General features: G+C 33.3%; 3 protein-coding genes and 1 long non-coding RNA gene across 12 annotated transcripts; all 4 read right to left on the bottom strand.

Annotated features, from left to right (window-relative positions):
* Positions 1-488: 488 nt before the first annotated feature.
* LOC139902998 (protein ANTAGONIST OF LIKE HETEROCHROMATIN PROTEIN 1-like) lies at positions 489-2584 on the bottom strand. The gene is made up of 2 exons (XM_071885749.1): positions 2270-2584; positions 489-1672 (listed from the first exon to the last, which is right to left on the bottom strand). The coding sequence occupies exons 1-2, from the start codon at positions 2469-2471 to the stop codon at positions 651-653; spliced, it is 1224 nt and encodes a 407-aa protein (XP_071741850.1). The 5' UTR covers positions 2472-2584; the 3' UTR covers positions 489-650.
* An 875-nt stretch (positions 2585-3459) lies between these two features.
* On the bottom strand, positions 3460-4083 carry LOC139902597 (uncharacterized). The gene has a single exon (XM_071885203.1). It carries the CDS (start codon positions 4081-4083, stop codon positions 3460-3462), a length of 624 nt encoding a protein of 207 aa, XP_071741304.1.
* Positions 4084-4146: 63 nt separating this feature from the next.
* LOC139902596 (uncharacterized) lies at positions 4147-4764 on the bottom strand. The gene has a single exon (XM_071885202.1). It carries the CDS (start codon positions 4762-4764, stop codon positions 4147-4149), a length of 618 nt encoding a protein of 205 aa, XP_071741303.1.
* Positions 4765-6874: 2110 nt separating this feature from the next.
* On the bottom strand, positions 6875-12036 carry LOC139902996 (uncharacterized). 9 transcript variants are annotated; one of them, XR_011777852.1, is made up of 6 exons: positions 11706-12036; positions 9969-11057; positions 9678-9752; positions 7904-9446; positions 7490-7595; positions 6875-7372 (listed from the first exon to the last, which is right to left on the bottom strand). It is a non-coding gene; the product is annotated as an uncharacterized lncRNA (long non-coding RNA). The 9 variants fall into 9 exon arrangements; XR_011777854.1 differs by having other exon boundaries at positions 10981-11057; XR_011777851.1 differs by having other exon boundaries at positions 7904-8023; positions 8522-11057.
* Between the last annotated feature and the right edge of the window lie 3776 nt (positions 12037-15812).

Raw genomic sequence — 15812 nt, 5'->3', positions numbered from 1 at the left:
TTTTACATCTTTGCATATGCTTGTATAGTTTTTGACGCACGCAATATGATAAATCAAGCTCTTTACGATGTTTGGAGAGGTAAAAATTCGAGTCGAGATCGATTTAGCTTGTAATTTTAAGCTCGAGCTCGGCTATTAACGTAACCAAAATTATTATTAATAATAAAATAATATAATATTTAATGTAAATTAATGTAATAGTAACGGACTGAATATATACTTGTTCTACCCGACTCGAATTTTATTATAAAGTGCACTTTTAAGGTGGTAAATAAACATAGTAATAGTAATAAGGGTAAAAAGATAAAAAGATCACAAGCTTAACAAAGCTCGCGAGGTTTGGAGCCGAATATTTTAATACACGTGCTCAACTCAATTTGTACCGAGTCTATTTGGAATATTTTGCAAGCCTATTTTTTTAAAAAGCAAACAATCGATTATCAATAAGTTCAATATGTGATATGATCACACGTGCATAAGCTAGGTGCATGTGAGTTCTTTCTCTCCTGTCCTTAGTTTTCCATGGATCCACACACACAATGCACAATCACATTAAATTATCAAGACCAAGCTTTTCAAAAAAATAAAAAATTATCAAGAACGAAACTACTGCATTACTTTGTACCACATACAATGCACAATCACTCTTTTCACTTAGAGTGCTCCAAGTGTGAAACCAAGTTTTCTCTCATCTTTCTCCCTATAGGATCAACATGGTTACACCGTTGCTCAACATACCCCGAATCATGATGGCTTAACAAACAATCATCCGAATTTATAACATCACCACAATCAATTATTATATTATGAAGCAAACAACATACCACAATAATGCTAGGAAGTTTCTTTTTATCGGGTCTCCACATAACCTTATTAAGAATCCTCCATCTTCCTTTAACTTGCGAAAAAGCTTTCACCGCAAGCGATCTTGCACCTTCATGAACCTTATTAAAACCCGCCACCTCATCACTTTCATTGTACGGCGTTATCAACCATGGTAAAAGCGGATAGTTAACCCCACCCACTATATATTCTCTAATCTCCGATTCACCCGAAAACGCTTTCGGGTTTCCATCTAAACGCTCACCATCTTCACAAAGTTTGTAAAAGCCCGAAAATTTTAGAAGTTTTGGGATAGTCAACCCACCGGGCCAACCTGTTACAATATCAAGAAACCTAGATTTATCATCAACGATACCTTGTACTAACATACTATAATTTTTAACTTGATCGCACCAATCGTCTGAAGTTTGCACTGCGGGTAGGGTCATAACTATGTGGGTCGCATCAATGGCTCCACAACAATTAGGTAACTTAAATAAAGATTCGAAATTTGATTTTATTTTCTGTAAGTTATCATGATCGGGCCATTTGAGATGGTGTCTACCACGCTCTTCCATGGCTTCTATAAACCGCCAAGTGACTTGAGAAACCGTTGATTGCCCAACTCCAAATGAAGATCCTACTAAAACTTGTGATTCGCCAGATGCTAATCTTCTTAAAGCAATTGCAACTTGTTTCTCGACACTAAGAAGTCGTCCCTCGATGTTAATAAGTCCCGAAGGAGGACGTGAAATGAGATCCTCTCTTACAATAGAACATATGTACTCAAACGTCTTCTTTGAGACCCGGAAAAAGTACTTGAATCCTTCTTCTTCATCTATGGGCACACCTATAATCAAAATTTGAGTTAAACTAAAGTTAAAGGTCGATTATGTATCTACATAAATGTCAAATTGCATACAAAAGTAACCAACTTCAGTTTGTTTTCTACAAATATAAATCTGCTTAGTAAGCATAAATTGTTGCACCAATGTAACTTTAAACACAACTTGCATACGAAGCTTAAAGTTCGGTTATATTCGTGTAAAAGGCTAATTGCATAAAAAGGTAACCAACTTTGGTTCAATTTATGTTTTACCTTTTTGGTAACCAATTTAACTTTGGGCTGTAAGTCCAATACATAATCAAATTACAATGCACATGAAATAAATTCATTTATACAACACCAAGTCTTAATCACATTATCACTTCCGTAGATATCGAATAGAGATAGAAATTACCATATATCAAACCCCCTATTTTCATAAATTAGGCAGACAAACCCTAACGCTTAAAATTGAAGTAATTGAATGCATCAAAAGTTCAATTAGCATAGAAATGAAATTTCTAAGACTAGTAATGATCTAATTTCAGTTACAAACTTATATATAATCAGCTCTACATTGATAAATCATACACAATTTAATAAAAAAGGCAGAAATAATACCAGGAGCGGAAGCATTTTTTTCCCAAAAAGAAATCCACCATTCAGAATCAACACCTCGGTTTTCACTACCACTTACTGATGCCGTTGCTGCTGCTGTGTTTGAGCTTGATGATGTTTTTTTCTTCTTTATTTTCATTTTGGGATCTTTTTGTATTTTGATATTTTTGGGTGAAAATTCATGGTTTGATTTCTTTGGAGCCATTTAGGAATTGGATTATTGGTGAAATGATAGAAATTATTACAGTTACGTTTTGTGAAATTTTGAGTAAGGTTTTTACTGAAATTGAAGTTTGAAATCAGATTGGAAATGGTAGTATAAGGGTCTGTTCCTAGTTTTTTTTAAAGGAAATGAAAGGGAATGGAGAGGGATTTCAAATTCTTCTAATTTGAAAGGAAGAGATCTAGAGTAAAATATCCTTCCAAATCAATCCCTTTCTAGCCTAAGAGAATCCGGACTTGTGTTTTTTTTTTTCACGGTCAACTTGACTAATAACTAAGGGCGACCAGCCCGGAGTCATTGCAGGCAAACATTTGTGGTCATGAGTGGATAATTGTGGGTGCTTGAATCGAACCCTTGACCTCCATTATGGAAGGTCAGGGTTTAATTATTCAACCACCACACTCATGATTATCTAGAATTCGTGTTTGACCTTGACCTTTGGTTAAGAGTACAAATAAGTAGTCACATTCGTTTTTGGAATTTGGATTGTCGTTAAACAAACAAATACGGAGAAAGTAATTTATTAGATTTTTCATTACCAAGAAACTGTAGCACATAATTCATGTTATTCAAAGATAAAAGAGTTAAACATAAGTAGATTTAGGGTGTATTTAGATGACAAACTTATTGAAACTTATGAGAATTATAATTTATTTTTTGGAAAATGCTAAATGTAGGCCTTAGAGCAATGGGAGTGGTGACTGAGGTCACTTGGCATGTCAGGCCTGACTTGCTGAGTCAGAAAAAGTGGGAAGTGGTGAGCTCTGTCAGTCAGGCATGTCAGTTTATATTTTTATTATTTTTTTTATGATGTTAAATATAACATAAATAAATATAATTATAAAAATTAACAAAAAATAAAATAACTTCCATTAAAATAAAATAAAAAACATTACAATTCCTAAAAAAAAAAAACATTACATTTCCTAAAAAATTTTAAAAAAAACAATACGTTATCGCGATTAAAAAGTTACAAATCGTTAACAACTGGGTCATCGCGATTATGCCATAGATGCGAAACTAGAGTATGTCGAAGATACTCATGCTCGTCTTTGTCACGCAGCTCTTTTGTCTTCTCGGCATACACATCACACCTTTCGTACCAAGTTGATCCCTGTAGGTTGTTGACAGGCAAGTAGTAAGATTTATTTTCAGCGATGTTAAAACCATTGTCTTCAATTATCATGTTGTGCAATATGATGCAAGCATACATGATTCTTTTGATTGCGTTTACACTATATGCCCTAGCTCGTTGTCTTAAAATACCCCAACGACCTTGCAAAATTCCAAATGTCCTCTCAACGTCTTTACGAGCTGCAGATTGTTTCTTTGTAAAGTATTTCCTTTTTGCGTCAACAACACTTGAGAATCCCTTAACGAAAGAAGCCCACGAAGGGTAAATCCCATCGGCAAGATAGTAGCCTCGATCAAAATCAACGTCCCCAATTTCGTATGGAACTTGAGGAGCCGTGTCAGTTAGTAAACTATCAAACAATGGAGATGCATTAAGGACATTCAAGTCATTGTTCGAACCGGCCATTCCAAAATATGCATGCCAAATCCAATTGTCATACGATGCAACGGCTTCCAACATGATTGTGGGGTAACCGTGATCGCCTCGGGTGAAATGCCCTTTCCATGCATTTGGACATTTACCCTAAGCCCAATGCATACAATCAATGCTTCCAAGCATTCCAGGAAAGCCGTGAAGTTCTTCATGTTTATGATACAACCGACGTATATCGTCCTCGGTCGGTTCTCTCATATATACATTACCATACAAGTCTATAATACATCTTGTAAAATATTGCAAAGACTCACGTGATGTTCTCTCTGACATTTGTAAATATTCGTCAAATAGATCCGGTGAATCACCGTATGCTAGTTGACGAATGGCAGAAGTGACTTTTAAAATAGTAGATACTCCGAGAACACCACGTGCATCGGGACGTTGTTGAAAATAAGTAAACCACTTTGGTGCATTGGGACGAGTAGAGTAAGAAAGTATACCTTCGATTATTTTTTCAAGAAGACTTTGTGACATTCGATAGCGTCGTTTGAAATATTCAGGGGGATACTTCGGATCTTGAACAAAATAATCTTTCATCAAACGATTGTGCGCTTCTACACGATCACGATAAATGTAGCGACGTCTTCGTCTTGAGCTTTGAGCCTCATTTTGTTCCTCGACCTCTCTACGTATTACCACGTTATTTCGATAGGCAAATATACTTTTCATTGCGTTAACCAAACTTTCTTCGTCGGAACTACTCATTTTAAAAAAAATATATTATTATTTTGAGGATAGAATTTGGATTTGATTGTGGGAGTATATGTTGAGTAAATTGGATGTTTTGTGTTTGAGTTTGTGTTTGTGTTTGTATATGTGTAGTGTATTTATAGCATTAAAAAAGAAAAAAAAATAAAAAAAATTGCAACGGTCCAAATTAGATCCGTTGGAGTATTAATTTTTTTTTTTTTTTTTTTTTTAAATGGAAGCCAACTTCGTCGCCTGGGCGACTGACCGGGCCGGAATGGGAGAACCGAAAAGGGGTGGGGAGTGGGGTGACGTGGAACGAGGAAGGCGACGGGGCAAGTGACGCACACCACTCCCCTTGCTCTTAGGGCTACGTTTAAGCTTATCAAACCTAATTTAATTTCAATAATATAACACAATCATGCCATGAATAACATAATTATCAAATTATATAAGGAAAGTCGATATAAAAAAAAAAAGAATATTTATACTTTGTAATTAATTAACCAGTGTTTTTAAACCTAAATTTGGTAAGCTTAAACGTAGCCCTAAGGGCTACGTTTAGCATTGTCCTTTATTTTTTCATAACGTTTAATTATAAGATTTGTTTGGCATACAAAATTAAAGAAGCTTATTGGTAACTTATTGAAACCATAAGCTCTAGATTTTTAAGCTACTTAAAGTAACTTATGAAGAAAAAAAAATAGAACTTACTCCCTCCGTTCCATATTAATAATCCACAGACAAAAGACACACAATTTAAGAAAATGTCATAAAAGTACTGTACTTTCTGTTTACTTTGTAGTTTTACCCTTACCTTTTCTTTCTCCTTTAATCCTATTCACATACATTAAGAACATAATAGAACTTAAGCTTCTTATTCTTTTCTATTTATGAAAGTTGACTATTAATTTGGGACATCTGAAAATGAAATACTAGACTATTAATATGGAACGGAGAGAGTATAAAAAATTAAATTACTAGAAAGCCCTTCAATATATTATCTTATAAATTTATATTATGTCCTTTTATATCATTTTATAATAATAAGCTTTCAGCTACTGACGAAAAATAAGCTCCAGCTACCAACTTGAAAAATAAACTTCCAGCTCCAGCTTTCAATTTTAACTTCCAGCTTCAGTTACCAGTTCATCCAAACAGAACCTTACTAGTAGGGATGGCAACGAACATCCGATCCGATGGACATCCATCCAATCCGATTCGCTTAAAGTGGATACGGATGGTCTTAAATCGATATGGATACGGATATGGATGAACCTAAATGGATATGGATATGGATACGGATGAAAATTTTCATCCATGGATATATCCATTTACACCCGAAATGCATAAGGAAACACATGAATGTGTATATATATATATATATATATATATATATATATATATATATATATATATATATATATATATATATATATATATATATATATATATATATATATATGCATATACAATAACTATTACACATGTATTTACCATTACACATACATTTTGCTTGCAATCATATATTGAATTCACTATGAGTACTCGTAGTAAACATGTATATCTAACTTAATAAACATATAAATTACACATTTAATTTGTGATAATCTATGTTTGATAGTATAGTTAACAAATTGTGTTCAATCTTTGACAAAGATTACACATTTTGGTGGAAGGATTTCAATTTAGGTCAAATTATATTTACTTTTTGTTATACAACGTTTTTGTTTTCGTTACATACTAGAAAATTTTATAACATTTCTTAAATATCGAATGGATATCCAATAAACCGCTTAATCCATTGGATATGGATATGGATGGATGAACTGAATTTAAATGGATATGAACATGGATATGAATGAACAAAAACTAAATGAATATGGATATGAATATGACATCACCCGATCTATATCCGATCCATTGTCATCGCTACTTACTAGCACCCTAAATCCAAACACATCATTCTTCCTCATATAACCCTATGGTCTTTATTGTTTTTCAGAAAATTAATAATATTTAAAAATGAGAAACTAATTCTAAGAGCTTGATATAATGATTAATTTTGACAATAATAACTCAGAGTTATGGTTAAAATTACTTATTTGCATTAGCATAAATTCGTATTTTTGCTTTTGTATTAATCCTACTAGCTTAAGACCCGCGAATTCGCGGGGTTTTTTTAGGGACGAATTAAGTATCGAATTGTAGCAGTAATATGATTTCATATGGTATTTGTTTAGAAACCAAAACAATATAAGAGAAAACAAAGTATTCTTTTTCCACCTTTATCTAATACATTAACATTGACGTCTCAAAAATGTTTGGCTCTTCAAATATGCGAGTCTTCATGTCTTTCAATTCACTTCTAAGACTGTTACTCTTAATAACCCAGATTCCAATCCTTATATCACCACTTCGTCACTGTGTAGTCGGCCCATCTTAAAAAAATTCTCCATCTACATTTAGATGAATGGTATAAACTTGAAGTAATTCGTACTCCGCTAACAAATTAGCATACAATTTTCTCAAGTTCTTTATGGAATATCAAGCATAAACAATTTTGGCCTAAATGTTTCTTGGATCAACATAATTAAGCATGTAGAAGATAACCATCACATGTACCCTATATCGAACATATTGATAACCAGTAAGATAAATATAAATCAAAGCAGTTATGTTGTTAATCGTATAATCGGTTTAATAATAAAATTCCAAAGATCATCAAGAGGATGAGATTTACCCTTCTAAGGATGACAAAATCCCTTTAAGCACCGACTTTAACGCTCTTGCAGCCGTAGCACCGAGACATATGAAAAAAAAACAAATATATGGAAACTGAGTTCACCCTACAACATCAGAATATAAGCAGGTTTAGTATTCGTATAGCCAAAAAAGGGTAGTATTCGAAGATAAAGATCCCATGAAGAGTATTCGTTACAAATCATGACATTTTTATGATAAAACCAACATTTTGAGCAGGGATTAAAATATACTTGTACATTAGTAATTTTGGGCCAAGCTTGTCAAATTCAAAGAAGACCCGTGTTCAATCCCCGACTACACTTTGAGGTCTTGCCTTTTAAAAAAAATAATAAATAAATAAATGATAATGTATGAAACTTAACACCAGAAACTTACGGATTTTGTTACAAACCTTACAATGAATAGCCTCACGTGCACATCCCGGATAAAGTAGTGCAAAATATTAGTATGAGAACAACTTGAAGAGATTGCTATAACGAACTCCGCTGAACTGGTAACAAACTGGAGCCACCTGAATGCCATAATCAAAACCTATAAACTCATCAGATATAGTTAAAAAAAATGCGTAAAACTACAAAATGCAAAGTTTCTTCAACAAAATATGCACCCTAAACAAAAAATACAAACTGAAAGCGCATGTCAACTGGTGTATAGAATTAATTTCGCTTAGCTTCACAATAGATTAGATGTGGTCAACAATTGTGCAGCAATAAAATAAACTTTGCATCAGAGAACATAGAACCCCTAATTATGAGAGTTACAGTAAGAAAGTTAACTACAAATGTGTGTTAGTCAACACATTCTACACTTATTCATTAGCTCATCTATAATCAAATATGTACTACCCTATAATAATGATGATACATCAGAGTGAGTGAGACACAATGTGCTCAAATCTTCCATCAACAGGCACCGGTGATTTTACGACGGGTGGAAACATAAAAGGCAAGAAAGCTCTTTATTGTCTCAGTATATCTCTCTAATTGTATGAAAGGTAAGAAAAACTTGCCTGCAGTACGACAGAATTGATGACATCAACATATCTAAGGCCAAGTTAAGTGACATACATCTGGCGGGTGCAATAAAAACATCGAACCCTCTTCCTATCTATGTTTCGAAACCTATCTCGGTTTGTGACCACCACCATGGCCAAAAATGCAGCCACAACTGACCCAAGTGAGAGTTAACATATAGCGGTGACTCTCTAGCAGCTTCTTCAAAGTGTCACTTTCGGCATCCAATATAACTCCTGCACCTTTTAACAACCCATTATGAACATACCCACCATCTAATTTCCTTCGACCCAACTTAGTATCAAGCAAGACCGCATAATCTGTATGGATGGCCAAGTTAAGGCCTGTAATAGCAAGAACTATATCACAATGAGCATGATCTAATTAGAACAAATACGGTGGGGCCCGGCCTTGAGTATCATTAGAAATTCTCTTCAAAATTATATTATTCGGATCGATTTCATATCCACCTGGAAGTTCCCAAATAGGGTAGTTTGAATCATCTTCATAGACTGCTAAAATATAATGACAAATCCAAGAAACGGGTTCAGATTCTTCGACGGTGGCAACACCTCATGACTAACCGTCGAGTCCTGCATTATAAACGCATCGTTTCGAAGCCCATCGAGCACAACTATTTAGAAGCTATATATCACATAACTATTCACCAGTAAGTTAATGAACTAAAAGTCACAAAAAAGAAAAGTTCTGAATTCTGCAATCATAATTTTTGTACACGTAAGTTGCACATTACTTGAACACAAAATTGTATATAAGCTGTCTCATATGAAGAAAACTTAGTTGGTCCATTAGAAAGTAGATGTTAAAACACCTGAGATGTCATGTTTTGATGTCCATTCATCTATAATTCTTTGAGCCTCTTAGTTGCCATTGCAGCGCCTTCGTCTTTCTTTGAAGAACCTATATAAATATGATTATATATACGTGGAAATACTTATTGATTCAAAGGCTTAAACAGAATTTTAGCTGATTAAAATTGATTGACTCATATTTAAAATTTGCTTCCATGGAATACCTACACAGACTATAGAAACTGAAGTCAACACAAACATTAACGCAGATGATCACAATATTTTCAGTATTTACCAAAATATACATAAAGTTCTAGAATGTGATTTTATCATATCATACCTTTTGGGAAAATCAGACATACAGTGTAATTTTTCTGACCGAATTGTGAGATAGTTGGTACTCGACTTGGATTGGCTGCAAAATCACAAATACAAAAACATCTTACTAAATTAAAGAATAATAAGTTAGGGTTTATGGTTATCTCCTTCTAGCGTTTCAACAACGGAATCATCGATTTATATAAATGAAGAATAGTTCCATCAATTAACAATTGATTCTAGGGTTTCGGTTGATGTACATCTAAATTTGAATTCGATCTGTAGTCGAAAATAATCATAAAGATCAAAATACCTTCAAAAGTGTCTCTGCCATGGTTCCAAAGAAATCGTTTTGCTATATGGTAGTTTTGTCTCCAATCAACGTGATAATGAACCAATTGGTTGTTGATTGTTTGTTTATTTTGATTCGAGAGAAATTGGGAAAATTCTAGGGTTGCAAAAAAAATTTGAATGCCTAATGAAAAACTGTTGAAGAAGACATAGAACCCCTGATTTTGAAAATCCCTTAAGAAATGCAGACACACCCAAAAACACCATAATTATAGCCCTAGAACCAAGAACACAAACTCCAAACATATGATTAGCAACCATTAGCGTGGTGCCCTATGATATGCACGAACATAAATAATGAGCCAACAATGAACAATCTTGCAAAAAAGTAGAAGGAAAAACACAAAATTGCATGAGTACCTGATTGTCATAGGTTGATTTAGAAATTCATGTCAATGTGTAATATGGCCTAGCTTAAAACCCGCAAATTCGCGGAGTTTTTTTTAAGGGTCAAATCAATTTTTTATTTGTACTATTAATAGAATCATATATAGGATTAGGTTGATTAGAAAGCATAACCATGTTGAAAGTAATGGTGTATTAATGATGCAAAAACCAAATAACATAAAGGTGTAAATCATAATATATATAAAAAGCAATACTTTGTAGTTAATTTTACGCCGAATTCCCCACAGGCCACAACATACCCCCATGATACTTTGTAGTTAACTTGTAAATTTGCTGAACATGTTATTTCTATTTGAATAATTTGTCTTTCAAATAAAAAATCAAATTGCAACACAAATATTTTTGCAAGTCGCATGCCCATTTTTCTATTGTAAAATTAGCTAACGAAGACTAAAGATTATATAGTTGGTCATTTTATAAAATTAGCCAGCCCTTACTATAAATTATACAGCTGGTCATTCTGAATATATAGCACAATCAAGAGTAATTAAAGATTATGCAGCTAGTCATTCTATAAAATTAGCCCAACCCACACTAAAAATTATACAGCTGAGCACAACACATACTTTAATTTAGACAGCTGCCCGTTGTAGGATATTGCATTGCAGACATATCCAACCCAAAACAAAATACCTGTAGTGGCCTGCACATTTTTCAACATTTTTCAGTACTACAATGCAGCAGCTGAGGAATACATATCATACAATAATATAAGCATCAATGTTTACGATCGGAGGTAACCGCCTGCTAAAAACATAGATTAAAGAGAATAATATGTATCTCTACTGATCATAACCAATTCATGTAAGGATGCTTTTGAGAACCATATTCTTTGTTTCCATTTCAAATTATTTCTAATCGAGATTATTAGAAATAATTAAATATCGAAAAGCAGCTGGGTGCCTGGTCAGTGAACTTGTATTTTTTGTAGAGGAAAACTAACCCTCGTCTTTTTCAGATCAATATCGAAAAGATCTGTGTAACAGAGTGATTTGTTTACAAATAGCAAAGAGTACATATTGGGATGAACCGATTTGTTTACAAAGGCAGACAAATCACTTTAATAATGGGTCAGATTATTAGAAATAAATAAATATCGAAAAGCAGCTGGGTGCCTGGTCAGTGAACTTGTATTAGTAAAACCCATTTCACCAAAAAAAAAAGATGAAACCAACAAATAAATCAGAATAAGAATCGGACTGGAGATTAGTTGTGTATATACTCAAACTATTCATGATCACCAGATAAATCAATAATACAAATCAATCCAATTAAGAAGATTAATCGGTACCTGTAGATCTAAAGTATAGTTTGATTCTCAAAATGATTCCATTAATGAAAGATGCTTGACTGTAGGTGATTGAATACTAAACATTAATCGATCGAAATGTTTTGGCTCAACCTGCAAATCGGAAACATTAATCGATTATGTTCTGCCTCAACCTGCAAATCGAAAACTCATCTGGTTGTTGTTTCTGATTTGCGGTTTGGTTTTTTTTTTTGCAAGGAATGATTGAATATTGAATTGCTTGTGAAGAACCCTTTTTGTGACCTAATAATATTATGAGCTTTATCATATTTTTAAGTATGAACGTGTGTTTTTCAGAGAGTATTAGGGTTTTTTTTTTTTTTCTGCAGACTCCTGTTTTTCCCTATTGATACCGCCCCTTTTATTAGAAGGGTAATTTAGTCATCAAACAAATAATCAAGGTGATTATGAGGTCATAATCAAGATTAAAAAGTTTGGATGGTCTAGATTATGAATGTTAATGACAATGGAAGGCTAGGATTAGCAATTTGAATTTTAGATGATCTATTTTTAGTTTTGTTATTATAATATAAAGAGATATATAAATAAACTAGGTTTTGAGCCCGTGCGTTGCACGGCTGTTCAAAAACCTTTTCAAATAAGTTATGTAGATGTAGATGTATACAAATGATAAACCCGTTGTATACAATCGTAGTCTCGGTATACATTTTTCACAAAATTGCACTAAACGACTTATTAACGTTTTAAGTTAGGCTATAGCACTAAATGCCTTATTGACTTTCGAAGTTAGGCTAAAAATCTTATAGAACTTATCTTAAATTTTAAATGTTAATCTACAATTTATTGAGCACCAAGTTTAAAACTTTTTGATTGTAAACTTTTACCATAACTAACTCTCTTATATGCGAATGTTAATAAAAAAAATTCAAGTTGAACGGCTGTAAAAGTTGATAGAATGTTAATCTACAATTTATTGAGCACTAAGTTTAAAAATCTCTCAATAGTGTTATTTTAGATCCTTTGAAGCATACTAAAAAGGAAAAAAAAAGAAAAGGATGAGTTATGATCTTGAAATATGAATGCTTTCAACATCATAAAATAACATGTTTTTTAGCATATAAATTAATATCTTAAAAGTTTATGGTGTTTTTGTTTTCTCCTATATCCTACCAAAAGTTTCTCAATTACGAAATTGATTATATAATTCGTTTCTTTTATATGTTTTATATTATATTATATTATTATTGTTATTATTATTATAATATTATAATATTATTATTATTATATTGGATATTGGATATTAGATAGATTAGAATATGAAAATTATTACGAGTAGTAATTAACTAATGTTGTATCTTCGACACATACCGACTTGATACATATCCATAATCCATTCTGTATAAAAAAAATAAAAAGTATCCTCCATTGCATAAAAAAAATAAAACAAATACTCCGTATATGATGGTATAATAATCCTCCGATCATAATTGATCCCATATTTTTTTAAAATAAAAAACAAAATACTCTAGTAATAATAGGCCTCATCTTCCCTACCTGCAACATAATTGATTGAAGTATTCAACCTAAATAGAAAAATCATTCAGTTAATCCCTCAAAACTTAACCAAAGTCCTAAACCCAACACCACTCCCTTCCCTCACTATATACCGCTGCCCTCTCCCATTCCGCCGCCACTGCTCGCTCTTCTACCACCACACTCGCCAGATCTTCTCCAACAACCCCACACCACTCCTCTCCAAACATCACAGCTCCGCCGCTCATCTACTTATCTATCAACCACTAAAGCGACATGCTCTCCTTGTATGCCAAACCCACCACTAATCTACTTCTCCATCAACTACCAAACCGCCTCATGTACTAACTTAGATCTGTGTTATTTCAAACTAATTAACCAACTTTAGTGTTTTAATCGCGTTTTTTAGATCCGGTTAGAGTTACTTGTGGCTACCGGAGGTTGTTGTCGACAGTCATGGCCGCCGTTTATGGCTGGTAATGATGGCTGACTGATACAATCCCACATTGACTAGAGACTAAACTAGTTGATGCCTTATAAGGGTGGGTGTTCCCTCCTCCTTCAAACTAGCTTTTGGGAGTGAGTTCTACACTTCCCCTTGTAAGGTTGATACATGCCTAGTGTGGGATAGGCTTGTATCATTGGTGCTTTCATTGAGAGGCCTCGGAGTGGTGACTTGGACCGAAAGAAAGGGTGCCAACCGTGACCAACGAGGACGTTGGATCTTTAAAGGGTGGGGTATTGATACAATCGCCTCGGAGTGGTGACTTGGACCGAAAGAAAGGGTGCCAACCGTGACCAACGAGGACGTTGGATCTTTAAAGGGTGGGGTATTGATACAATCCCACATTGACTAGAGACTAAACTAGTTGATGCCTTATAAGGGTGGGTGTTCTCTCCTCCTTCAAGCTAGCTTTTGGGAGTGAGTTCTACACTTCCCCTTGTAAGGTTGATACATGCCTAGTGTGGGATAGGCTTGTATCACTGACGGTGGAGTATAATGTGTAAAAATTGAAAGTTGTATAAGAATAAGAAAAATCTATGATCAATTAAAATAAGAAAAATCTACTCAAATTGAAAATATGAGAGAATAACAAAATACAGGTAAAGTACGAGTAAATAAAAATTTGGAAAGATTCGAATCAAGAAAAAAGTTTACTGCAAATTTCTGATAATCAAGAAAAGGTGAATTTTTATAAGCACTGATTTAATTTAATTTAATTATTTTATTAATAATTAATAGTTTTCAAAATTAGTGAGGTATGAACATGTGGATTTTACACTTGGCGGAATTTGCTAAAATTAAGCTAGTAATGACATATCAGCTATTTAAAACTCTCTTTTATATAAGTATATAGATAGATATAGATGTATAAATAATACCAATCAACATCTTTGATTGAGTGATATTATATCATTAATCGTATTTTTAATTTTGTGTAATCGTAGTTTAATTTATATAACCGTAGTTTAAGTTTTATGTAATCTTAATTTAATTTTACGTGATCGTTTTTTAATTGTATGTAATCGGTTTTTAATTTTGTGTTATTGTTTTTTAGTTATGTAATGTATTCATTGTTTTCTTCAACATTATATATGGTCGTAGTTATATTCCTCCAAGGTATATAAAACACTTATTAAGAATCCAATATGGAACCACGCTAAAATCCAACTCATCGACAACAACAATACGATTTCTTTTATGAATATGAAATGTATAAGTTCTTCAAAACGTTTCTTTCATGAATATGAAATGTACAAATTCATTGAAGATTAAATAGTAAACTGAAAAGTATTTTCTAAATTTGTTTAGAGATCTGACAATTATATAGTAAAAAATATAGAGATCTGACGATCTGAGTGTTACATGATGACTAATAGAGATTTGATGATCTATTTAAGACCTACACACGCGTTCAACATGGAACACAATTGATAACTACTAAAAAAATATTGAAATAGAACATGGAACAAACAGGTCTCATTGTCAAAAAAGACCGACTAAATTGTTGTTTTGTTGTTGAATTGATTATGGAACTGCCACCAAGACCACCAAACCAATTATTTTTACCCTTTATAAGTCATATAATCTGTCATAATGAGCAAAGAATCCCGAAGTAAAATGAAGCAAATTATTTTGAACAAAATACAAATAAATAAATTACTATCGACACAACAGAATCAAATCAAATAGCAGAAAGGATAGCCCATCTCCAAGGGTGGGCATAGTAATATAACTTGATTCGGTTTAACAAACTTAGCCCGGTTGCTAATGCCTGCCCTGAATCACCCTCTTCCGGATCATCTGCAAAACCAGTAACATTATTACTATATAAACTCACATTGTGCTTAGATAAGAACTACAAGACATTTTCGATGTTTCAAAGTACCTATAATGCAGATACTTGAATGTGTAGTACGGGTGGAAATAAGAATTTGTGTTGGAATACGATAGATGAAACGCTCAACGGGTTAACATTTGAAGAAGGTGAATGGGTTAGTTGGGGTTTTATTGCATTAAAACCATCAAGACGAAACCCTGATACAACGGGTGAAGATGGCGAAATGTTGTGTTCTGAGTCCGTTGGAACCTGC

Source organism: Rutidosis leptorrhynchoides, chromosome 3 (assembly GCF_046630445.1).
Source record: "Rutidosis leptorrhynchoides isolate AG116_Rl617_1_P2 chromosome 3, CSIRO_AGI_Rlap_v1, whole genome shotgun sequence".
Lineage (NCBI taxonomy): Eukaryota > Viridiplantae > Streptophyta > Magnoliopsida > Asterales > Asteraceae > Rutidosis > Rutidosis leptorrhynchoides.
This window is presented reverse-complemented; position numbering and strand designations above follow the sequence as displayed.

What these genes read in the sequence shown, in the direction of transcription:
- LOC139902998 (XM_071885749.1), bottom strand. Translation starts at nt 2,471, where the DNA reads ATGGCTCCAAAGAAATCAAACCATGAATTTTCACCCAAAAATATCAAA. An exon ending in AAAAAATGCTTCCGCTCCTG is followed by an intron (nt 1,673 to 2,269) that starts GTATTATTTCTG and finishes TTTTGATTATAG; the next exon opens with GTGTGCCCATAGATGAAGAA.
- LOC139902596 (XM_071885202.1), bottom strand. Translation starts at nt 4,764, where the DNA reads ATGAGTAGTTCCGACGAAGAAAGTTTGGTTAACGCAATGAAAAGTATA.
- LOC139902597 (XM_071885203.1), bottom strand. Translation starts at nt 4,083, where the DNA reads ATGTTGGAAGCCGTTGCATCGTATGACAATTGGATTTGGCATGCATAT.